We start from the raw sequence: 25,687 nt of genomic DNA, 5'->3' as shown, positions 1-25,687 counted from the left end.
CAATTATAGTCTGTGTCACACATAACAAATGCACGCCTTGGGATGGTTGCTGTTGTGGTAAACCTGGTCCATATTTAACAATGCTGTAGCTTGGCGAGGGAAAGCTGAAATAAGAGGGACATGGTAAGTAGGTAATTTACTTAAGTGATGGATTTTTTCATATTTTTGAGACAAACATTTTTTCCTAGGCTTGCTTATTTATAAACTAGAACACAGAAAAATGGTCTAAAATGTGTTTTCAGTTTCTCGAAATGACAGCAAAATATAAATGTGCATGTGTCAGTAGATTCATGCATGCCTTTTCTATATTTTGCTTCAAATTGATATACTTGAAAAGCAGTTTGGGTCAGGTAGACGAGTGTTTTAAAGGACATAGGAAGAAGTAGGGCTTGTGGATTAAATTGGTGCCTCCTATCCAAATGATTAGACCAGGAAGGGAAGGGATACAGACGAGACATTTTGGACCCACCGACAACAGCTCAGTGGCGGCTCTTTGAGCTTTGGCATGTTCCAGGGTGCTGGTCCAGCTCTGGGACCCCTGGATAATCCAGGGTTTCCCTCCCAAATGGCATCCCTAACCACATAAGATTCACCATACCATGAATATGACTCACACCACGCAACCTTGCTGAGACCAAAGATAGTTGCATTCAGAGAGGGGGTCCTCATCAACCCAGCAGTGTGCTTGACCTGAACAGTAACGAACCACATGCACACTCTTCACACAGACTTCATTTTTACATTTTACATTTTCTTAGAGGTTTTAGTTTGAAATTCTGGAAAAACCCTGAAAAGCTATTTCAGCCCTGCATGCCAGCCAAAGTATGCAAACCCAAGATGCCGTCTCTTCATAGTTGTACATTTGAAATAGAAAATTTCAACATATTTTGCACAATCTACACTTTTTCCTTACAGTTCCCTATTAGAGATTTAGTCGTTGGGAGCAACATGAGTCAATTTGAAACTAAAGTTTTGCTAAACCTGCACCATGCAAAGCTGTAGTGATCTGTTCAGCAGGTTATGTAACATTTTGCGTTTAATGACAGGATTGTTCCGTTGTTGATAGACCATATAAGTCTGGCGAGTAGATGCCAATAGGAACAAGTGCACATATTATCTCCGCAGCTCCACCTGCTGCTTTTTTATCTGTCAAACCTGCATGTGTCACCACTGGCCGATGACAGTCTGTTCTTTCCACAGTTTAGCTGCCATGATAACCAGATGGTAGATTTAGCTCTCAGCAGCCTCAGAGCTCAGTGGGACAGGAAAAAATTCTCTTCATAGAACAGAGGTGCTTTATTACGTCAGAAAAGTTTGTGTGTATGTGAAGCGTGTTTGTGGTGCAGGGGGTAGCGAGGATAAGCATGCGGACGTGTTACATGCTAAACAGCATGAATGCATAACCCCGAGTGATATCACACAAATGTCAAATATCAAAACTGTATCACATTCCATTTTATGCTAAACTAAAAGCTAATGGTTTAGATTTATTATATCAAAGCTTTTCTCGTACAGAAATCACACTTGCTTAAGTGCTGGCAATGGGCTCGGGCTCATTTTCATGATGCAAACATGCAGATAGACACAGTCCATAGGCACGAACCAGAGACACTTCTGGTATTTACAGGTAATTCAATAACCATGTTGATGCACTTAGGATATCTGGAGACCCCTAGAGCATCCTCCGCAATACTTTTTGGGCTACTTCTTACTTTGGGATACTTTGAGTGTTTATAGAAGGAAATATTCTACATATAAAATTGAAACAAAATCATTGGATATTTAAGGCTTATTATACACTAACTATTAGCTTAGGGCCACGCAGAGACAATTTTGCGAGATAGGATCTAAAAAGTTAAGCCGACACATATTTTTGTTTCAATGCCCCAAAACATGCAAAAGCAGCAAATCTGATACATCATACGTCCAGAGATGGTTTCAATACAAATGGGTTGTTTGGTACAGTCTGAAGTGAAGTCATTTCGTGCATTTTTGCTTTTCATGTGCTTTTTTTTCATAACATGTACCGCTGACAAATGAAACCCTACTTGTGACCCTCACCCTAAAAGTGAGAAGTATAGACATGCACATTCCTGAAGAGATTTGCTATTTATGTCCAATCCAATCTCATCACATTGTCACATCTGGGAAACGTTACGATGCAACACCATCATTTTCAGATAGACCTCCACAATACCCAACTCTTTAACAGAATTGAACAGAGTAGAAGCTGCATGTTTGCAGCGGTACATAAAAGTGTCTGACAGCAATCAAAGTAAGTGCTGTGATTTAAAAAAACAAATGGTGAAAGAGAAACACTTAAATACTTCTTCCTAAATCTGTTGCCGTAGATATATGTTAATGGATTTCTATAATCTGTAGTGATCTGGTCAGGATGTGCAACACTATCATTCTATAATAGTCTTTTAGGTACTAGTTTAAAGTAACATATAACAATGTAACAAGAAGCACTGCACACAGACGTCCACCAAATCAGCTCACTCTCTGGGCAGTATTTACTTTTAACAGAACAGCATTGTAATTTGTGTCTATTCATTTTGCTTTCTTTGTTGATTTTTTCCTAGCGTGGTAAAAATTAGCACAAAGGGCAGGATTTTGTTATTTGCTCTGTTGAACACTATTTTAATATATGTGACATAATTTTTGACATAATTCCTTAGACAAAACAAGGGCAGTAACATACTTTTAAATAGCTCTATATAGTATTGAAAGACCTTCAGATGAATCTATTAATCTAGAAGGAGAGGTCAGAGGTTATTCACAACTGTGTAAATCTTTATACGATACTTAATTACAGCATCATATCGTATAATTACACTATGTAAAAATAAGTCTGGTGGCTGTATTTTAAAATCAAGTATTTTGCACTTTGGTCTTCTTGCCACTAGATGGAAGTCTGTGATCACAGACCCATCATGGACGGCTCTGCCATAGACTGTCTCTGGTCTATGCGCACAACTGTTGACTACTTGGGAATCTGGAAATAAAAGCATGTTGTCAGAGTGTAGCACCCAGCTGTTCCCTGGTTACTGTGACCCCTGACCTAATGCCCCTGTACAAACATTTAATCGCACAAATCCAAATAGTCAGTGCTTGCCATGGAAGATCTGCTGTACATGGTGACAGATCATAAACACAGCATCCAATCGCATATCTGTTTTACTGAGAGATGAAATTCCATGCTGGCTGGCATTCTCTTACTAACATTAGCTAATTTTGTTTTTGCCTCTTTCAGCACATTTTACATGCATAGCATTTTCTATTAAAGTGCTTAGCATATTTGATTAGTTGATTTAATTAAATAGCTATAATGAGCCCATGAACACTCATTTTACTTGTCCATTCATTACATGCTGCACTTTACATCCCAATGCATCCTTTATAAAGCAGCCTAATTAAGATGATGCTTCTCTCTCTGCTGTGTATTTTGTCAATGCTGATGCTCTGCTGCAAACTCAGGGGAAATAGTATAATCTGGATTAAAATGGGATACATTTTAAACGGACTCATTTGCTATTTTAAAAAGAGCAACACACATACTCTTAATCAGTCTAAAAGCTCTGCAAAATGTCCAGTTTTTATTGAAAATGCCCTTAGATATAGAATAATTGTTGTATATGTAATTTATATTGCTACTGTAAGCAACACAGGCCATTACTTTCCTTGAGATTAGTTTGCTGCACTCTGTTTATCTCAATAATGACTGACTCAGTCTGACTACTCAAACTGTTTTGACTCTCAGGTAAAGAAAAAATAGAAAAAATAAACATGTTGACTTTATAAACTAGTTTTAAAAAAACTAATCGGGTTATGTGGGCTAACAAATGAAGGTTTTTGTGCTTTTTGGACAGGTTTCAGTGGTTGTTCTAAATCTGCCTGCTTTAAAGACTGCTGGGAAGCTGTCTTGTTTGCTGTTGTTTTAACTACTATTCTTTAATCTGCTAATGTGTCGACAAATCCAAATGATCCCAAAGACAATAATGAAAAATGACTTGAATGTTTTAGCAGCATTTTCTCTCATTCAAAGTATTTCAGGCTTAAGGCCTGGCCAAGCAAGTTTTCCAAATGAATCGGTGCCAAATACCTGAGTCAGAGCCTACGCACAAAGAAAAATCCACTGAAGCTCACATAACAAATTAGGCTATTATGTGATTTCTTTCTAAGTGATTTTGTTCCCGTCTCTGTGTGGTCTGCCTCAAGTCTTTTGTTCAGTACTGTATATTTTTGGCATGAATCAATGAAAGTTTTCTGCACACTGTACATCACATCTCAATGATATTTACTGGAGATCTGCAAACCCATGCAGGCACAGCAAAGCTTTCTTAACGAGACTGCAGTGCTAACAGTCCACCACTGATCCGATCAAGTCACTGTACTGAACCTCTTTGCTAAAATGTCAATGATGGTGCATTTCGAAGCTTTTTGTAGCATTATTTTAGAAAAATACAGCCTGCTGTCGTATACAGATCGCTGAGGACGTCTGGGCTTCGGTTCTGGTGAGTTAAAGTCTGTATTTGTTCAGTCTGTCACTTAGCATTAATAAGCAGTTAGCATCAATAATATACACTCTATGAGAACACTTGCCAAAGATCTTTCAGATGGCTCTGGTAGTTGTGACTGTGCCAAATATGAACTAGTGAGTGTTTCCAACAAAATAAACATGTGGGTCAGCCCACATAAAGTAAATACATAGTACTGAAACAATTTGCTTACTACCTAGCCTTCATGGAGAAAACTCTTTTTGATAACCAGATGAAGAATAATTAGATTTCTCCACTTCAAACTTCAAAGTACAATAAACTCACACTTCTATGTACATGCCAACAATATTACCATCTACTGATAGTGACGCTAAAGAAATTTAAACCTAAAATTGTTTAACACATCAGCACCATTTTTTGATGATAACACCATAAACCTTGAAATTTCTCAACATTTAAATATAAAAGGTAAAAGGAATAAAAAAAGAAATACAGTGATCATCATTGTGTTAGAGCGATACAACAGGAAAGAAAAAGGATACGGAAATTACTCCTTTTGGAGCTCTGCATTGACACACAGCTTTGCCCGTGTATATTTATTTGTGTTTGTTGACAATGAAAAGTAAACAACTGGGGGGAAAATAAGAATTAAAAGGACGGGTATGTTTCACCAAAACCCATTTTATACCCAACACCTGTTTAACAGAAAACAGCTTTTTAAACAGCCTGTTTTTGGTTTTAGGATACAGGGCAATAGTGCAGTAAAAGAAAAACATGTGACTATGTATCCACCAAATATAACTGTTTCCCAGCTTGCACATGGCATAATGTGAAAATATCTTTTTCAATATAAAAGTCATTAGTCTAAAAAAATGAATCTACATTATTTCTAAAAGTAGTTTTGCTCAGTTTAGACAATTAAGCCTATAAAACAAGGCGGCTCTCGGTTCTGAATGTCTTTCTTTGTGTTTTTTCATTGTGTCATGACTGTGAGACTCAAACCATTATGGGCTCTTCTCTATCCCTCATGTATTTGCATGTGTGCTAATTTTATCTGAGCTATGTGAGTGTGAGAATCTGAAGCTGGAGAAACCCTTCTCACATTAGTCATACTCACATGTATTAACACAAGCTGCAGTTTACTCTTCACAAGCCTCATACAAAAACCCACGGTTCAAATTATCTTATCAAATTCAGATGACTGGTTTTGATTGTAAACTTACAATACTGGATTTGATTGGCTCCAGCCTCCCCGGTGATCCTGAATTGGATAACCGGAAGAGGATGGATGGATGCATGAAAGTCATGGTAATTATTTAACTTATTTGCCTATTATATCAGCTACAACTGATCTGTAACACCAATATTTATACAAATTCATTTGGAATTTCATAATTGCATTAGCCAAGCATATTGTAGCTGAAATTTGCTTTTAAGACATTAAACCCATAAAAGCTGATCCCTGGACTCACTGTTTGAGAGAATGGGGCTTGTAGTGTAAAACTACCTTGAGTCTTTGTGGCAGTCAGTATGACAAAAGAGCTGAGTTACATAAATGTACACATTTGAACACTTTGACTTAATTAAAACAATTAAATGCCTCCCTGCTGAGGCAATTTTGTTTTATCAATGATGCAAGAGAAGGGAAACAAAACATTGCCAGTGTGGTGACTCTTCAGTTTGTGGTGTGTGAACAGCCTTCCTCTTTGTGTCTCATGCTCTCACACTGTTGTTTAATAGAAAATTTAACAAAAGAAAAAAGTTATGTTAAACAGGCTTTTTTCCACACTCCAGTTGAAGACAAGATTAAGGCTTTTTCCCCATTTCAGTCCCAACACTAGTCCTTTAATGTTAAATAGAATGCAAAAGACTGTACGTGCATCTCTTGCTTAGTTACGCACACCTGTCTGTAAGTGACAGCAAGATCTGACAATGAGGTGACAAAATGTTAACAGGATGAGAAATGTGACCATCCTGAGTACTATCACAGCTGTCCTGGTGTCATATGTCTCATAAGTTACTTTTAATTTAAAGATCACAGATTGCACTTTCAAACTATATATATCTTGATTGAACATGTGTACATGTATATTTTCATCATCTCTTTCTCATTCTGTCTTTCTCCTCCTCCAGCATTGCTCTGTCGAATGTCACAAAAATCACACAGTTTGATTACATTCTTACATCATGCATGAGTTTATTCTTAAACTAAGCGACCACTTAAAACACAGCAGCAAAAATAGAAGTGCTTACCAACAGAAATGTTCTTGATGTCCTTAGTATCAGTGTTATTGGACAAAGGTGAAATTCATTGACTCATTTACTTGTATCGAACTCCAAAAGTATCCACAATCACGCCTCGCGTTTAGCGTCTATGCTTACTGACTGTTGTGGTTGTTGGTGTGTGTCTGGCAGTGATCTGCAGAGCTATAGCCGAGTTGTGTGCAACAGCAACCGCAGTTAATAAAAGTATGCTGAAAGCATGAACGAGTGGTCGAGTCTGTCGTGGATCTTTCACAGTAAGAAAACATAACTTACTGCAATCAGCAATCTACTGACATATGGTGGTGACATTTTACACACTGTACACTTAATATAGAGTCTATGAAAAAGAATCCTCCAACATTTAAAGTCTTTAATCGGGTTCACCGGTAACGATCGAATCACGAACCGCGAGAAAGGAGTCATGAGTTTCACGTGGTTGTGGGTAAGTAGCGGTGGCTGCAGTGACTCCAGACTTGCTTGCAGAAGTATGAGATGAGTTTGGCTGTAGTATGGACATATGCCGTGCATCCAGAGTGGGACACGATGACTTGAGAACAGTGTTTTGGATGTAAAACGTCACATTCAGCCATTTGTTTTAAAATTGACCGCAAGCTTCTGTCCATTACTTTTAGTTTTGCCTTTTGAAATCACATGATTCTTTTTGATACACCCTGTTAAGTAGCTATTATTTTATTATTTATTATTTTGTTCTGCTGGCTGTTTTTTTGTGCAAACACAACGTTAAAGACAAGCATTGCATTTAAATTAGTGAACTTTGGCATGAATGGACCATTGCAATCGTTTAGAAAAAACCATGAAGTGGAGTTTGTTTTAACAAAGGCTTTTCCTACAGCTTGAATGTCATTCAGGTGTGCAGTGATATTTTCGATTCTGCAGAGGGCTGTCTTGCTTTAACACCGTGGACAGATTTCTTTTAAACAGGATTAACCCGCTGCACCTACAGGCTACGAATCACTTTAAAAACCCTGAAAGTTGCTGTGACAGTAGTAGAAATGATAAGCAGAGCTATAAATCTAACGGTAGTCGATCAGTGTGAGGAGAAGAAGACAGAGCAATAAAACGATTAAGCTGATACTGACAGACATTAACTGCCGAAGCACCACAGCACCCAGCTTTATGGGGAGTGGGTCACATTTCCTTCCTGCTGGATTATGTTAACATAATAAACCGGCTTACTGGACACAGTATGCTTAAGTGTGGAGGGCATAGGCTTGTCTGCATGGAGTGGTGGAGTTAAGTGCAGTTGGATATCAATATAGATGTCACTCCTGGTGACATGTGTTTGACGCATGTATGATGACGTTATGTTTTCCACTGACACTCACACGTTGCCTTCAGAGGCATGAAATGTGGCTTCACATGCCTCAATACTATTGTTGTTGTTGGGTTTCATTAAAGCAGCATGTTGACTGGGCGTCAGCAGTTCAACCTCAGTGCAGATGAAAAATGTCAGTGATGCCAGAGATAACTGAGCTGATTAGTCTTACTGCCACTTTACAGTTACCGTCTATAAAACGGACCTCATCAGAAACACAACTCTTCTTCTTGGAGTGAAATCAGACACTACCAACAGATAACACCAGCATAGCTGAGCTGAGATATTTTAAGATCTTCATTGCAAAGATATGATAATCAAAATACCTGCACGCAGTGCCAATGGCTTCTGCTATCACAAGCCACCAAAGTGTGTGCATGTGTGCTCTTTTAGCATGGAGGCCTTCTCACTTCAGATCATCCATATAGGTGCCAGTGCTGCACATTATTAAACAGAATCTGTTATTTTATTATTAACAGAAATTTTGCCAATCATCTGAAAGTCCAGAAAATCAGTTTGTGCAAAAACTAATACACATTAATTACTGTGGTGTTTATTCGAATCATCATTAAAACTAATTTGTTTCTCTTTTTCATTTCACTTTTATTTTACCTGGAGGTTAATTGATATAAGAATTTCTCTTACAGGACAGACGTGGTCAAAGCAACAATCACCACTAACAAACAGAATCTCAGAATCAGATTGCATCACTCTGGCATCAAGACAGCATCCCTCTGAGTGATAATGTGACAACATCCGTTACTTAATTTCTGCTTAATAGAGAGCTGCAGCTTGTCAGGCTCTAACATATTCCACAACATGAGCGATGCCAGATTCCCCCATTTCTATATTTCTTACTCTTTACACTTGTGCTGTTTAGATTGAGTGACCCTCATGCATGCTCCCATATTCACCTGTGCAGATGTAGCACAGCTGCATTGACCTAAACTACTGTCTCACTCTGTTACCTCTGCATCTGAAGATGATGTAGTCTTTCTTCTCTTCTTTGTGGAGAATAATTTCCACAGCCGTCGCCACAGAAAAGTGGCCACCAGACACACACTGCCTAAGATCCAAAGATCTTTATCCCTTAGGAAGTTCTCCATGATGGAAGCCTTCCTCTTCCTCTTCCTGTCCCCGCTGTCTGCCTGCACGGGCTGTCCGTCTTATTTCAGGCTCTTTGCTGGCTTGGGTGGCTGGCAACAAGATGTTGACAAGGGAAGAGGCAGCAGGCCTTATTTATGAAATAGCTAGGCTCCTGTATCATGTAATGCTAAATCGTTTGCTTGCAGCGGTATCAGAAGAGGACAGGGTTTCTGTGGAGTCGAGCCACCCGCCCACCCAGCCACCCATTCACCCTCCACCCGGCTTCCTCCCTACCTCCCACCACAGGACCTAAAAGGAGAGAACACGCTGTCTCTGAGACGAGAAGGGGACAGGTGGTGTAGGGTTCAGGGTGTCGTTGCTGTACGCAGAATCAGATGCCTGCTGCTGTCCCTGCTGCTGCAGGCATGTCAGTGAGACCCCTGTGGTATCCTTTAACTTCAGACACAGCACTTCATACATGTTTCAGCCCTCTTTAGTCTGCCTCCCAGGCAGCCGCTTTTTCCTACTTAAGCCTCACATATAGGCAAAGACAAGTGCATGCATCACTGCAGACACACCTCATGGCAAACAGTTACACAAGCATGCATGACTGGAAACAAACACTTGCAACTGAGTGCTGCTAAATTTGCATTCTCTTCAACAGCACAGGTGACATTAAAACAAGAGCTGAAGCTGAAGTCTTTGTAAGTGCAGTATGGTGTCCATAGTGAGTCAAAGACGGGGAAAAGGGGACCTTCTTTTTAAGGTAATATTGTGTATTAATTATTGGAGGTCACGTAAAAAGGAATATTTGTATGGAACTCTACGTAGTCCTATGAAAAGTGTGTTTACTAGCTTGGATCACCACATTTAGCAACAATAACTTCTCCGTATCACTTTATTATTTGTTTATGCACAGCTCCCTTAAGGTTCAACTACACCATTTCAGTCAGATTGAGGTCTGGACTTTGACCGGGCCATCGCAACATCTTGAGGTTTTCCTTTTTCAGTCCTTCTGCTGCTGATTTGCTGCCGTGCATAGGAACCTTGTTCTGTCGTATGACCAGTTGTGACAAAGTTTCAGTTGTCAGAAAAGCAACACCTCACAACTGACTCTAGAATACTTTGGTATACAGATGAGTTTATGGTAATTTTCTTGACGGCAAGGTGCTCTGGTCCCGTTACTGCTAAAAAGCCCCACCATTAAGGCTTGACAGTTAGCACGAGGTGTTTGTCCTGCTGTTTGGTGTCACTCTGCGTTATGGTCAGACATTTCTACTTTGGTCTTATTTATCCAAAGGACATTGTTTCTGAAGTCTTGTGGTTTGTTCAGATACAACTTTGCAAACCTAGGCCATGTTACCGTGTTTTTTTTAGAGAGAAGAGGCTGTCTCCAGGCAACCCTTCCAAACAAACCACGCATGTTTGTACCCTACAATAATATCTCTCTGTATAATTTCAGGGTCTTTACCTTACCGTGTAAAGCACTTTGAGGTGACTGTTGTTGTGATTTGCCGTTATAAATAAAAATGGGAAGGAACTGAATTGTTCTGACTCTTTGTTATTTTACTGTAATGAACTTGAACATAACACACTAAAGGCGGCTTTATGGTGCAGCAGAGTTTGGTGCGCGCTCCACTCGGGGGATTGCCCATCTGCCTGCAGAGAGATTTTGAGATTTAGCTCCTGTGTTTTTTGCTGACTTTGAGTGAAGTTGCTGGGATGTGAACTCCTGCAAAGACTGTAGCATTGTGTTAACACACCTGAATGCTTCAGCAAACTGCCAAGAATTTTATAGCGCTGCTCGCACTCGCTGTTGATCAGTCAACCGTGTGTATTTTATTATCAGCACCTGGCTGCTATTTATGATTTTAATTCTTCAGGAAGCAGTAAGGGTACACTTATTTAATGTGTAAAATTCTGAATTTATATTAATAATATAATAATGGATTGCATTATATAGCGCTTTTCAAGACTGTCAGAGCACTTTACAATTCCACTATTCATTCACACACTGGTGGAGGCAAGCTACAGTTGTAGCTGCTCTGGGGCAGACTGACAGAAGCGAGGCTGCCATATTGCACCATCGGGCCCTCTGGCAATCACCACTAGGCGGTAGGTGAAGTGTCTTGCCCAAGAAAACAACGACCGAAATTGTCCGAGCCGGGGCTCGAACTGGCAACCTTCCGATTACAAGACGAACTGCCAACACTTGAGCCACGATCGCCCCCTAATTTCACTTTGAAAAGAGGAGAAAGAAAGACAAAAGACTTCTCATGCTTGCCTATCTTTATAGAGTTGTCTTTATAGATCTGGTCAGTTGTACAGTGATAGTGGAACATGTTAATGTTTGTTTTTTTGTGTAAAGTTTTATTTTGCTGTTTTCATGTTTTCAGCTTTTTCTTAAGAATATTTTACTTTGGTGCTTCTAAATGTTTCTTTAAGAGATATTGAGACTTTTTCTTGTCCTCTTTGTCAAAACTTACTTTATCAGTTTGACAAAAGTGTAGAATAGACCTTTTCAAAAAGACAAAGGACTTTACAGGTGTTCACATAATATTGAAGATTCTTCACTGCAGCACTCTAAGGCAAGCTTGATTTAACAAGCAACAACAGTTGGGGGTGGGGGGTTAAGTGGTCATAAATGTTGCTGAGCAGGAACCCTGGGAGGACAAACATTCCCCAGTGGGAATATGAGGAGAACCTCTGCACAAACAGATCAGGGGCAGAAGGGTCAGCATTAGGTAACGATGCTGGTGGATCTGGAAACTAGCCTGCGATATTACGACAACATATAGTTGTTCCTAAGAGACAGTGTTTTGTGGAGCATTGTTGTGTGTAGATTCTATTCCACCACAGGTATAGTGTATTCTTAATTTGTCATTTATTACCTTTAAACTGGCTCCAAAAAGTACGCTGGTACAAACATAAAAGCCATTTTAGGCCTGCGTGTGCGCGCGTGTGTGTGTGTGTAATAATATTCTCCTGAGAAAAGCAAAAACTGGCAGCAATAATGTTGCCATTATCACCAAATTGCCAACTAAGATTTAAAATGTGACATATAAAATATAGCAGGCATCATTAGTTAGTGTACATTATCAGATTTTCTATACTCTGTTAGTCTTGCCCAAAATTGCCATGCAGTTCTCACAGCCTGGGCTTCTGTCATAACGTCTTAGTTCATTGTTTCTTACTCTTACTCTTTTTTGTCGTGCCTACTGTGTTCCTTCTATATTTGCCTTACTGAGCTGAGCTGATTTTCAGTGTTTTTATTGTTTTCCCTCATTCTTTTTGATGCCCCTGTTAGAGTCTTATTGAGTTCACCTGTACTTCATGATCCTTCTTTCTCTCCCTGGTGCATTTTTGTTATTATTCTTTTACATTTTATTAGTTATAAGTTGTCCTGGCACACTAATTTTTCACATTTTACCCCTCGTCTGTGTTGTCTGTCCTCTTGCTTGTGTAATGCACTGGTGTAGCCTCTTTTCAGCATCTAAAAGAGTTTAGCACACAGCTGGAATAGACAAATGATGGAGGGAGGAGGACTCTTGCATTTTAGTGCTTTACAATGTAAATAAACACAAATCGTCTCTTTACATGTGGACTTCAACCACTTGCCTCAGTGGCACACACGACAGTCTGCCGCTTTTTAAAAAGGCTGCTTTGTAAATAATGAATGAAGCATTTACTAATACGTTAATAATGCTTTATAGTGTGTAGTTATTATAAAGTGTTACCATAACAAGTTATTAAAGTTAAAAAATAATTTTGACAAACTAAGATTGACTTAGAAGCAAGCGTATGGACATTGACTGTAGCTCATATTCATAAAGCGATCAATCCTAGAAGTATGTATCCACTTTCTAAATAAGCAGAGCAAAGCAGTCCAGGGCTGCCATCTTGTGGCAACTGGAGCTGTATCCTGTGAAGAGCCAAATTCATTTCAGTGTGTGGTTTTATGTACTGTATGATAGACGGGCAGAGTTGAGGAGGTTCAAGTGAGCAATAAAAAAATTAAATAGAGCTGCAGCGCCCTCTAGTGAGCTTGCTGTACTTCACCTGTCAAGGCCTCTTGCATGCCAACCCCAGTCAATGAATGCTACGCTTTCTATGAGGCGCTGTGAACTAGAATAGTGTCTGAGAAGCTGATATTTAATTGTCAGTTGAGTCAGGAGTGAATAGAGAACCTTTTACCTAAGCCGATTAGTGTTGAATAAAACAACACTGAGTGATCCAAATCCAGATCAGTGATTCACCCGATCACAAACCTCAGTGTAATGTGTGAACAATAACAGCGAGGAGTGTAGAATGAGTGCATATTACCTGTTGGTTTCTTCCCTCCAGCTCCACATGTTTGAGCTCCCAGAAACAGCGCATGGTCTCCACCTTCTCCAGGTGTCGGTAGAAGGCCAGGCGGCCCAGGCGGAGGCTGTTGCTGCGGTTGCGGATGGCCTTCAGTCCCTCCATCTTTTCAACAATGGGAGACATGGGTATCGGTGGTGGTACAGCTGATGGGGGAGGTTTTCCATTTTTATTAGCAGAAAGGGACTCGTTACAGGGAGTCTTCTTGTCCGACCTGAAATTATGACAACCAATCATGAACCCACTCGATAAAATCTGCTGTTAGAATCATTAGTCTTAGAAATCAACACAAAAAGATTCAGTTCAGTTTATATTTGTATAGCTTTAAATCACAACAGCAGTCATCTTAGAGTTCATTATATTGTAAAGTAAAGACAATAATAACCTGGATCTCATTCCTCACCACCTCCTGAGAGACAAACATCAATGAAAATCTAATTTGAAACCACATACAGGTAAAATTATAGTTCAATTAAATTAAATTGTATTTATATAGGTCCAAACCACAACAACAGTCACCTCAAGCAACCTTATGATGCAAGAATAAGACCACAGAATAAAGCAGAGAAAGCCCCAACACACGACCCCCTTTTGAGCAAGCACTTGGTAACAGTGGGAAGGAAAACCTCCCTTTTAACAGGAAGAAACCTCTGGCAGAACCATGCAAACAGGCTTTTGTGACTGGTTTGCTAATGGCGGCTCTGAGATATGTAAAATATTAAAATGCCTGTTCTCCCTGATGCCCCCTGATATGAGTTACTGGATCCGCAAATCATTCATCAACAGGCAATGGGTTTTTTTTCCTGAAGGGCAGCTGACAGACAGAAGCACATAAAACACATGCGCAAATGCACAATCACACAACTGAAATCCAGGCTATTTGCACTGCCTTTTAAATACTTTACACACAATACTCTGTCTTTTCCTTTATTAGTATTTTTATGGCTTCAAATTGTTTGAACACTTTTCATCTAAAGTAATGTAGCAGGAAAAAAATCAATCTGAAGCCTTTGCTTCCACTTTGGACGTTTAGAATATCATGTTAAAATCATCCATCAGGGAATATGATTAAAAAGAAATTCAGAATTAGAACTGAGCCAAGGTGCAGACAAAACGTTGCCACTGTGACTCTAGATAACTGAAAACTTATGATGCAGAGATCATGTAAATATAAACTGACAGACAGCAGTTCTGTTCAGTGATTTGAAAATTGCTTTCCCTGTAGTAATGCCACATGTAATATCAAAAGGATTGATACCTTAGTATTAGCAATATACTCTTGCTCGCTCTAATCTACACTGTTGAAATAGCTGTACATCCCATACGCTTTGATCCAGGCCTCCAGTGTGAAGCAGTATGTCAGATCCAAATGAGATGACTGATGATGTGGTGGAGAAATCCACTCTGACGCCTGCTAGCGACAGCTGGCTTTCTGCTGTGCTCTACCTGTTGAGCCTCTAGGGAAGTCATGGAAGATCACTGGGGATATTTATACCTCTAGAGTGTAAATGTTCCAGCTCTTCTTGACAATTACAGAGGCCAGAGAGTGGCTGCAGTTTCAGCATGGTGCATAAGCCTCTAATGCAACCTGTGTGTAACAGCCAGAGCTGTTCCTCAGCATCAGAGGCTTTCTCGGGGTAGGATTTCAGCTTCAGTGAACCAACAGAGTGGCCATGGATGCACCTGTCACTGCTTCTTATATTGGCCTTTTTTTTTCTTTTTTTTACATTTGGTGATTTGTTAATAGTGGGGATATATTTAAACTGTATAATTGTTTTCTTTTATTTCTGTTCACCTTTGAATTGGTTTGTGGTAAATTGATCATTTAAACTTAGAGGTAGATGAAAGTGTGAAAATGTTTGAACAAAGTTTGCATATGTAGAATCGCAGGAAAATAACATGTCACTTTTAAAGTGCACTTGTAAGTTGTACTCCCTTCTCCAAGAACTTTCAATGAGACACGTCGTAGAACATTTTTGTGAATACTAATTTGCAAACGATCATTAACAGTTAGAGGCAAAATAGATCAACATCGCTATTAAAAAAAACCCAAATAACTGCATTGCACTTATTTGACTAAATGACTGTATTTATCTACTCGTGATGAGGATGGCAGTTAGCAGGTGGAACACAAAGCATAACTGCAGTTCATGCAAACAATGGACAACATCCTGTACCTGCAGCCTTTTGCTGAGGCGCTTCTCAAAACCAACATCCTATAAAGTGCAATTATTTACAAGCTATGCCTCTGGCTGCCACAAGGCATATCTGGCTTCATAGTTTTTTGGAGCTCACTCTATTTATAGGCAGCAAAGTATTTGAATTGTCAAAATGTCCCGTGACCTGACATTATTAGTACTTTAATTAAACTCAGTCAAGGAGAAAGAAAGAAAAGAGTCACGTGTGATGAATCAATGAAAACATAATATGTAAATAAAGATGTCTGCAGCTCTTTTTTAAAAATAAGAAGTATTTAAAACATCCTGAACGGAAGGAAAGGGAGACTTTGTTCCTGCTTAGCTGAATACAGAAAAATTCCTTCATAATACTGATTCATGGAACCAGCTTTCACAATGACTTTTTAATCAGGTGTGACCACACACAGTGCATATGGCAAAAGAAAACATGTCCACCACTTTATTTGTCAGTAAACCACGACTTCCTTTTACAAATTTCATCCTATTTTATCCTTGAGTGATGCTTAAAAACAAGTTTTGTTGGGGAGTCCATGTAGCTAAATCCATAAATATATTAGGTTTTTAGTGCCTATGAGCAGAACATTGTGAATTTTACATATTACTAATTGAATGCAAGCCTAAAAGCTAAGAACTATTTCTGCCACTCACTGTGAGACACACTGCCAACTGCCCTTCCTGTGGCTTCAAATCTATCTTGAAGAGGGCCTGTTTTGACTGTCAGCTGGTGCTGAGACGGCCCACAGCCCTTGCCTGTCCTGTTTGCTCTGTCAGACAGGCTGACCCTTCGGTCGTTTGTTTTATAGGGCTTTATTTTGGGTTCTCTGTAGTGCAGGGTGAAGGTCAAGGGGCGCGCTATCACCAGATATGGAAAAAACCTCACTTGGTAAAACCATTAGGAGGCATGAGCTATCAAAAGGCTTGTTGCCAGGTGGACAGGAATTAAAACTGATTAGTTTGCTTTCCATTGTGGTCGCTTTGACTCATTCCGGTTGTTGTTTCAGCCGCCCATTACATAAAGGCATTGTGGATGCGGCTGTTTCATGTACCCCCTGGCAGTGAGCATGTCCAAGCACTGCTGTAGTTTGTGTATGTTTGCTTAGCTTGGCAGCATTTAGTAATCCCTCTCTATAAAATGGCAGGGGGGTTCCTATCTGTCTTCTCCATCCTAATCCTTCCATGTAACCGACAGGACAAACTGCATGTGTCTCATAACTCTTAAAGTAGCAATGAATCATGAAGACCCTTGGGACTGTTTGAAGCCTCAAGTGTATGTTTAGATGAGCACCAGAAAACTGTTGGCATCTTTCAAAACCCCCTATGATGCCAAGTTGGCCACAAGGGTACAGTAATAACAGGAGACATCAATGTCCAAACCTGCCTTTGAAACCCAAGCTATAGATCTGAAAAATCTTTTCAGATTAACTGTCCATAGTTTTAATATATGTATGATACCAATACTAGCAGGAGGAGACAGAAATGAGGTGTTTTTCAGGTGAAACTATATCTTTGTGTTAGGGATTGTTGCCAAACTCTGTGTCTATACACAGCTGTAGGTTTATTGTAACAGGTTAATTTTACAAAGTACAAGCTGGAGACACTGAAAAGAATCACAGTGAGGGACACAATGAAAGACAGTAGCAACAGGTGGCAATAAAACACTCCTCCCTGTCTTTTATGCCTTCTCAAATGATTGCCACAGCACAAATGCTGCCGGAGTAATAAAGTTTCCCGTCACTGTAAAGCACTAACAGGGCCATTCATAAATAACCTTAGTGGAACAACATACTTTAGGACAGTGGTTCCCAAACATTTTCTGCTAGGCCCCCCTTTGTTTTACAAGAAAAATGTACAAACACATCCTCCAACCACACACACCCATATTTTGCTCCATTGCGTTTATTTCACACCTCAGATATTTAGTAAACAATTAAGCAAATACAAGTAACCTGCAATAAATTACAGGTAGTAAGAAAATAAACTACTAACTCTTTTACGCTACGTCCGCACCTACACGTGTATTTTTGAAAAACGCTGCTGTTTCGTCCACACGTAAACGGCGTTTGGAGTCACCGAAAACGGAGATTTTTTAAAACTCCTTTTTTGCGTTTATGTGTGGACGAGGAATACAGAGTTCGCCGCGCAACGTCAAAGGTATGTGCATTTTTTCACGTCACGCTGTGCGCCACGTTATTGTTTACATGAGATGAATTGCAGAATAGCAGATAGAGACAAAATACTGTTAATCTGACTATCTGCAGGTTTTACACGCTTACATACACACACGCAGTTACTGTCCCTCCATTTAGAAAGGCAGAGGCGTCACGGTGTAATTATTTTACGTGTAGTTGTTTTTTTTCCCTGTGTAATAATAAATAACGGTGGGATACTGTTTGTCCGGGATTTGAACCGAGGGAACAAATCGTGGCAGGATCAGCCTGATATTATTTGTATCCCGCTGTAACTTTACTGTATAAAGAACTAACATCTCCAAAATGTCAGGAGTAGTTAGTTATTATCAAGAATGTGAGATACTGTTTGTCCGTGATTTGAACAGCCCAGCGCTGCTCCCGACGAAGGGAAAACCAATCCTGCAGGGAGACCTACCTCGGCACTTGTGCAGGTGAAACCAAAGGGAAGACATGCTTCACCATATTTTCTAGTCTTTGGCTTAGAATGAAGTTGGTTTGGAAACATATTCAGCGCCCCCCCTGCAATGGCTCTGTGCCCCCCCCCCCCCCCCCCCCACCCCCAATTTGGTAATCTATATATATCCACTTTTACAATCAGGTAAAATGTCTTTAGCAGTGAAGTGTAGATCTGACATGGACGCCTTTAAAAAACATGGATGCCTTTCTTTTTATAGTGTCCAATATGTTTGGGTTCCTTTCAGCTCAAAGACTGGAGCACAGGAAGGAGAATTAATCAACTTTTTCCAAATAGAGCACCGTGTACAGATTTGAGTCACAGTGAACAAATTCTGCACAATCAGTGTTTCTTGTGGCAAATTTTCAAATGCAGATCCAGAAATTATCTGCTGCTAGGTACACACACTTTGTAGTCACACTTAACTAAGATAACATTAAGTGGGGCGAGGAGACACAAAGTCGGCTGCACTTCCGTTTGCTTGCATTGTGTCCACATGTGGATGCATTTGTGTATGCAGGAAGTACCCATGCAGCCATGTGGAGGTAACCTAAGGCCAAGCTCTGTTGGGCCGTGTTTTTTATCATGCAGGCATGACACAGAAACACCAATAGGGCAAATGAGAGACCTGTTTTAAGTGTTAGGCCAGAATAGAAGGCCTTGTGCCAGTCGGCTCAAATGGGGGTGGGGTGGTGGCTTGGAATGGACAGTCTTCAATCCCAGGTTGCTATCTTTCTCTCTGGGGCCTCTGCTGTCCTGGTTTAGTAGCTGCATGGAAACAGCCATCAAAGCCTATAAACCACAGGAATGTGGGGGAGGTGTCTGTGTGTCTATATGGAGAGTAGAATATTAGGGAATATTGTCATCCATAATCAACCATATTTGTGCCTTCTCTCACACCAAATGAATGAATAAAAACAGGCTATAATATGTATATTTAAAAAAACAACATACAGTATTTAAAAAAGCATAGCTTTTTAAATTTCCTCAGTTAAAGGACATGCTACTCAACACCAGTGCTGATCACTAATAAAATGAAACAGCAATGCTGAACCTGAATCCCAGTCCACACTGCTTAATTAGAGGGGGCACTCAAGGGGCAGCGGTCATTACAAATGAACAGGCATCAAATTAAAAGAGTTGACCGCCCGACACTATGATATCAAGTGATCAGCAGGTTTATTTTTCTCCATCTAAACTCGACATTCTCTCCTTTTTAGCTTGCCAGCACGCTTTCATCACAGTTAAAGCCAAGGTGTGATCTGCCATCGGACTGTGGAGGTTCTCTGAGGTTGAAGCCAATTTGTTACTGAGCCCAGGCAACCCCGACATTCCATTGCAAGTGCCATATACAATATGCCTACATGCGTATTTAAATGCGTTTTAGGTGCATGGAGTTCATATGAGCACTGCCTTCTCAAAAAATGCGCAAACTATTTGCGGCCGTTGCATTAGACTTTGTGCAATCAAACAGCAGTTTCTCATATATACATGCCTAGTACGTATGCAGACTCTAATCTGATACCCATTAGGCGTATTCAGTGCCCACATCCCCTCCAATCCTTCGTGCTGACAACTACTCAGCAACCCAGGCAGTAACAGAGTGTAACCGTAGAACTTCCACACAGTGCACTTTCCAGTTTCGCCAAGAACAAAGCAGTGCTCTCCTTTTAGTCCACATCAAGAACACCTGCTTTCTGCTTTGAAACAAAGTTAAGTAGACTTCATTAATCAAATGTTCCCAATTTACTGCATTGTTACACATAAATACAGTCATGGGAACCCTTTAACTGTGTAAGAAAGAGATTTGGGATAAAGACTTGTTATATTTTACATTTCAAATATATGTTTTGTTTTTTATTTTTTCAAATAGTTTTTAAGCCAAAGCTTCCCAGAGTGTAAATCTGTCTCACATGCATACAGCATATGGGTAACTGGACAAGCGGCATCTTGCACTTGGTGCAAACGATCCCACAGGAGAAGAGGTGTTAGAATTCAAAACATGGTCATCATGCAAGTTTAATGTTGCTTTGCATTTCTTGCCATTAACAAAAATAGTCACTATCAAAAATGTTTCTTTTACTATTTAAGTCAGGGATTAGAATATGACAGCGGTGAAGGATTTTCCACCTTTCTCCACAGAAAATCCTGCAGTGGTAAGGAAACAACACTCACCCTGGGTGCACATTTGCAATCACCAGAATCTTCTTTTCCTTTCCTCCCATGTCTTTCATGGGTGTGATGGAGTCCGTGTCTCCAGGTTGCCTCTCTTCCTCCACTGGTTTTCGTTTTCTTCACCAGATACTGGATGTGTTGCTTTTATTTTTTTACTTCTCTACATACACGGAGCAGCTAGGACGGAGTGACCAAATGTGACTGACAGACTGACAGATGAGGACAGATAACTCAATGGGAAGCTCTGGCTGCTTGTGGCTATCTGCGCCGGGAGCCACAGCCGCCCCGGGATAAGCACCAGAGGAGGGCGGGTGAGGGAAAAAGAGGGTGTGAGGGAGGAGGGTGGGGGGTGTCTGCTCTGGGACTCAGGGACCACAAGCAGTGAGAGAGTGGAGGAAGTGTTCCAGGGAATGTGGCTTATTATAATGGAATGAGCGGAATGCCAGAGTGCCGTGTGTGTCTGCAAGAGGAGGGATGATAGACTGAGAGAGACAGAGTGGGGGGAAGCAAGAGGTCAAAAGAGGGAGGGAGCAAGGATACAGACTGAGGTTTTAAAAATGTCTACTTGGTTTATTGTTTACTTTTATGTTTAGAGCAACATTACTATTTGATAGGAGTCACAAGTCTTTCCTCTGATCAACTGACTCTCGTTTTAACCCTGTTTTGGTCTCTACCACCTATTTGATTGTTTTCTTTGTGTTGATGATGTCCTTTTTATCTGCTGACGGATATGACATCATCAACAAAACAGTAAAATGTCAAAGATATGGAACATTCTAACAAATAAAATCCCTCTAGAGCTGGGGGTTATATTGTGTATCTGTCTAACTGGCATGGAAGGTCAAGTATTGTGAGTTAGGTTGTGTTAAGTTTTATGAAACATAAGACAGACTTGTTTGAGTAAAAGAAACCAACACCAAAATTCATTAAGAGTAATATAGGACAATAGAGAGGGGAGATATATGGGGAGTAATGAAACATAATAAGCACTTGTGCCCTTTGATTTCCATCTGTTAAACCCATCTACTGGTGCCTGAGACACAACATGAAAGTGATCCACTTTCTCCAAGTCCCAAGCAGTCGCACAACCTGACTGTTGACATTTGATCATTGCTGTCTTTATTTACATATCTAATGAGTTGGGATTTGGCATCTATGGGTGGGCAAGGGCCAAAATGAAAAACAAACAAATCTAACATAACCGAGAAAACCTCGCATGCCTAAACCTACTGGCAGACATACTTGTTACAAGAGACGCTGGTTGGGAGAGGAAGGAGACAAGTGATTCCCCTTCTGCCGTGGCCCTGCCGTTAGGCGCCTTATGTTGTGGACTATCAGAAGCCGGTTGAAGAAGCTGCCACCTGTTCCACCAGTCATCACCTCACCCGTGTTCCCTCTGATTAACACACGCATGCATTCACACCTGCACTTCCTGCAGTTTCCACATTGTACAGATTTTCGCATGACTGAGAAAACAACTTTGTACTGGACTTTTATCCATTTCAGCTGAAGTCACCAGTGCTGAAGCTGCTGAAGGGGAAGGGTGCAAATAAAGCCAAACGCTTTGGGGCAAGAGTTCTTGCCTTTCTCCAGCAGAAACAGGAACTTCCTGACAGTATCAGGATCAACTTATACTGCTGTCAGATGGCTGGGTTAGATTCATCTCCATCACTTGAACTGTTTACCATTCCACATTGCTCCCACATGTCTTCATTCTTTTCTTCTACTTGTTTGTCAGCAGCATTTATAACTGATGAACATTTGAATTATGAGCCACCTTTAATAAACACACTGTACAAAAAAAGGCTTTTAAAATGTTATTTCTGAGACATTCCTAAAATAATTGCATAGAAATCATATTTGTCAGTGTAGTCATTAAAGGTGGTGATTAGCACCTGTTTTTGGACTGGGATAATAATAGTTTACTTGATGCAGGAGCAGTTGCAGAGATAAACTGAAGTAAAAACATTTTTGTATTGGTTGGCAGAGTCTCCAAGTACCCCTCCTTCTGTTTAATTAGGGCCCGCAACTTTTCTTGCATTCCCATCAATGGGAAAACATTTCACACCTGACATTTGCATCTTCTCTTTCAGGTCATCCAGTGGGACACCAAGACATTCCCAAGCCAGCTAAGACATAGGCCATGTCTACAGTAGCCTGGATAAATTTGAAAACGGCGTAAATGTCTGAAAACGCTCCGCATCCACACTATATCATTTTCAGTCGTTTTCACAGAGTTGTTCATTCACACTGAAACGGCCAAAAACGCCTACGTTCCAGTACTACGTATGCGTGAAACGCAAGACGATTCGACCTGCCTCATTCCCGTCTGCCATTTATTTACTTTCCAGCTTTTTGAGACATCGCAGCAAAATGTTGAGGAGAAGCACCGAGTTTTTTAAATGGACTAACAATGAGGTGGAGTTGTTGCTGCGAGTAACACAAAAGTACAAAGTTGCAAAAGCGAGTGAGAATTAAAGAATTTGAAGAAAAGCTATCTGGAGCATGTACAGACTGATATTAATCTTTAATAGGGCTGTCAAAATTGAGAGCAAACAAAACAACTGCTGTGTAATGCCCTCCTATCTTAGTTTAATTGGTCACATGACTGCATCACATGACTAAAATGTGTCATCGTTTTCGAAAAGGTTCCGTTTTTGCTGTCCACACTGTGACACGAAAACGGCGTTTTCAAATGTATCTGCTTTGGAGAGTGTTTTAAAACGCTCCGTGTTTTCCTTGACCTAAAACCGTCTCAGTGTGGACGGAAAGCCAAACGCACCGAGGCCTCCTCTTGGTGATGTTCAAAACACCTCACCTATGAGGTGTCGAGGAGGTATCCTAGGCTACGTCCACACTAATGCGTTTTCGTTTGAAAACACATCGTTTTCTCTCAGTTTTGGCCTCCCGGCCACACTGAGACAGCGTTTTCCCCAAGGAAAAACGCTGCGTTTTGAAAACGCTCTTGAAAACGCATACATTTCAAAATGGAGCTGTCCCGTCGCAGTGTGGACAGCGAAAACGCAGACTTTCAAAAACGATGACGCATGTTGGTCATATAATGCAGTCATGTGACCACTTAAACCAAGATGGCAGACGGCATCGGACAGCAGTTATTTTGTTTGCTCACAAGTTTGGTAGTCGAGCCGTCTTGCGTTTCACGCATGCGCGGAACTGCAACGTCAGTGTTTTCGGCCATTTTAGTGTGGACGCGCAACACTAGTGTGAACGCGGAGCATTTTCAGACGAAAACGCCTTTTTCAAATCTATCCGGGCTAGTCAGATGCCCAAACCCAAACGCCTCACTTGGCTCTAATCCGAGCCCCTTTCAAAAGACCGAGCACCCTACCCTATAGCTTGTGATCATGGGTTTGAGGGCCAGTTGTGGGCTTCACTTTTATGCTTAGCTCTCTCTTCACCACAACAGGTCGTTACAGTCTGATTGTCATTCTCATGCTTCACTCCTTCCTCAGTCCTGAACAAGACTCTCAGATACTTGAACTCCTCCTCCTTCACACTCATCCAAAAACTGCTCCAATGCAAGCTTGAGGTCATCACCTGATGCACCCAACAGAACTACATTATCTACACACCACATGTTCAAACATGGTGTTTGCTATGGACAAACTTTGGTTAGCATGAGTCCAATTTGCAGAACACCCCTCTGTTTCAGATTGGGTAGGCCATCTCTCCCAATCACACCCTTTCAGTTCACATTGTTGTTGCCCATGTGAGCAATGAAGTCCCCCAGCAGAATGATGGAGTCCCCAGATGGAGCACTCTACAGCACCCCACCCAGTGACTCCAAGGCCTAAAACCAGCCCAAGAACCAGAGCAGTGCTCAAAGTTAGGACCTAGTTTAGTTCCACTTTAGAAATCAAACCTTGGGCTTATAGTAGGTTGGCTCAGCATTTTTTTAACCAGCATTACTTAGTTATGGCTGGCAGCTTATTTCTTTTAGAAATCTGAAATAATTGATTAGTAACATATAACTTTAATTAAGTTAGCATGCAGTCAGATGGATAAATAAGAGGATGGTCAACTAGTAAATTTAGCTCAGTGATAAATGTGGCCTGCTTAGCACATTGCTCAGGTGGTGACGTACATGCTTATCTTGTCAAGAGACCAAGACAACAGCAGCTGAATTGAAGTTGTGCTTGCTGGCAAACTCTCTCAGTTCCAGTCAGTGATTCAAAAGTGTTAACAGGTGGACTAACTAGCAAACACGATTATTGCTAAAAGGCTTAACTGAGAAACTGAGAAGATACAGAAAGCTCTGAATTTTACAAGCCTTACAGATTTTCTAATGCCTAATAATATTTATAGTGTACTTTCCTGCTCCATCCATTATATTTAACTATGTTCTTTTCAATATGGGTTCATTTTCGTACCAAGCTTCAGGCGGCTGCAAATATTATTTGACAGGCTGGTCTCGTTGCAAATAGATTACTGAAAAGTAATCTATTTATTTTTGCATGAAGTCACAAACATGACTGTCCGAATGACACTGAATCTACAATATACTTCAACGGAAGAACATTTTGTGTCTGAAGGACATGTTGATATGCCCACACTTCAACTGGGATTCATCACCATTGCAAGAAAAAAATTACAAGAAAACCAGACATTTGAAACAGTTACAACCAAAACAGTTATCTTTTTTTAACCTGGTTGTTTTTCATGCTTAAACCCAACCAAGTAATTTTGAATGATTTAAAACGTTCCAATTTTAACCTTAGCGACAGCTCCCTTTGATACCTTTCATCTAAAGTTTGTGACCAACAATGTAAAGAAGTCTGAGTGAGCTGTAAATAACATGTTTGTTTGTATGCATTATATTACACTTTTTCGCATAATCTTAAGCACAAAGCCGAAAGATTTATTTAGTTGATTCAGATTTAGATTTAGTTGCTTCATTTAAAGGAGTTGTTGGACACATATAAATAATTAATAGTTAAAGGACACTTTGTTTGCCTAAAATACAAACTCAGTTTTATTAAAAATTGTACGATCTCATTTTAAGGAAAAAAAGAAACACACCTACCACACACAAAAACAACTTTTTTAAGCAGCCATTTCAGCTTCTTAATGTGCTTCAGCACATCTGAAATGTGCACCAG

At 40.3% G+C, this 25,687-nt stretch overlaps 1 protein-coding gene across 2 annotated transcripts in view; it reads right to left on the bottom strand.

Annotated features, from left to right (window-relative positions):
- Positions 1 to 25,687, bottom strand: part of mylk4b (myosin light chain kinase family, member 4b) — a 54,127-nt gene that overhangs the window by 13,246 nt on the left and 15,194 nt on the right. Inside the window, exon 2 of one of the 2 annotated variants that reach the window (XM_085436490.1) lies at positions 13,513 to 13,765. In XM_085436490.1, coding sequence (XP_085292616.1) covers positions 13,513 to 13,677 — 165 coding nt within the window. In that variant the 5' untranslated portion in view covers positions 13,678 to 13,765. Of the gene's footprint in view, positions 1 to 9,071; positions 9,431 to 13,512; positions 13,766 to 25,687 lie in introns of those variants that run through there. The other variant, XM_085436491.1, reaches the window with a different exon arrangement.

The sequence above is a fragment of the Copadichromis virginalis genome, linkage group LG17, assembly GCF_057382275.1.
Source record: "Copadichromis virginalis isolate Kocher_CV1m ecotype Utaka linkage group LG17, C_Virginalis_male_GT1.1, whole genome shotgun sequence".
Lineage (NCBI taxonomy): Eukaryota > Metazoa > Chordata > Actinopteri > Cichliformes > Cichlidae > Copadichromis > Copadichromis virginalis.
Note: the sequence above shows the minus strand (reverse complement) of the source record. Positions and strands in the feature narration are given on the sequence as shown.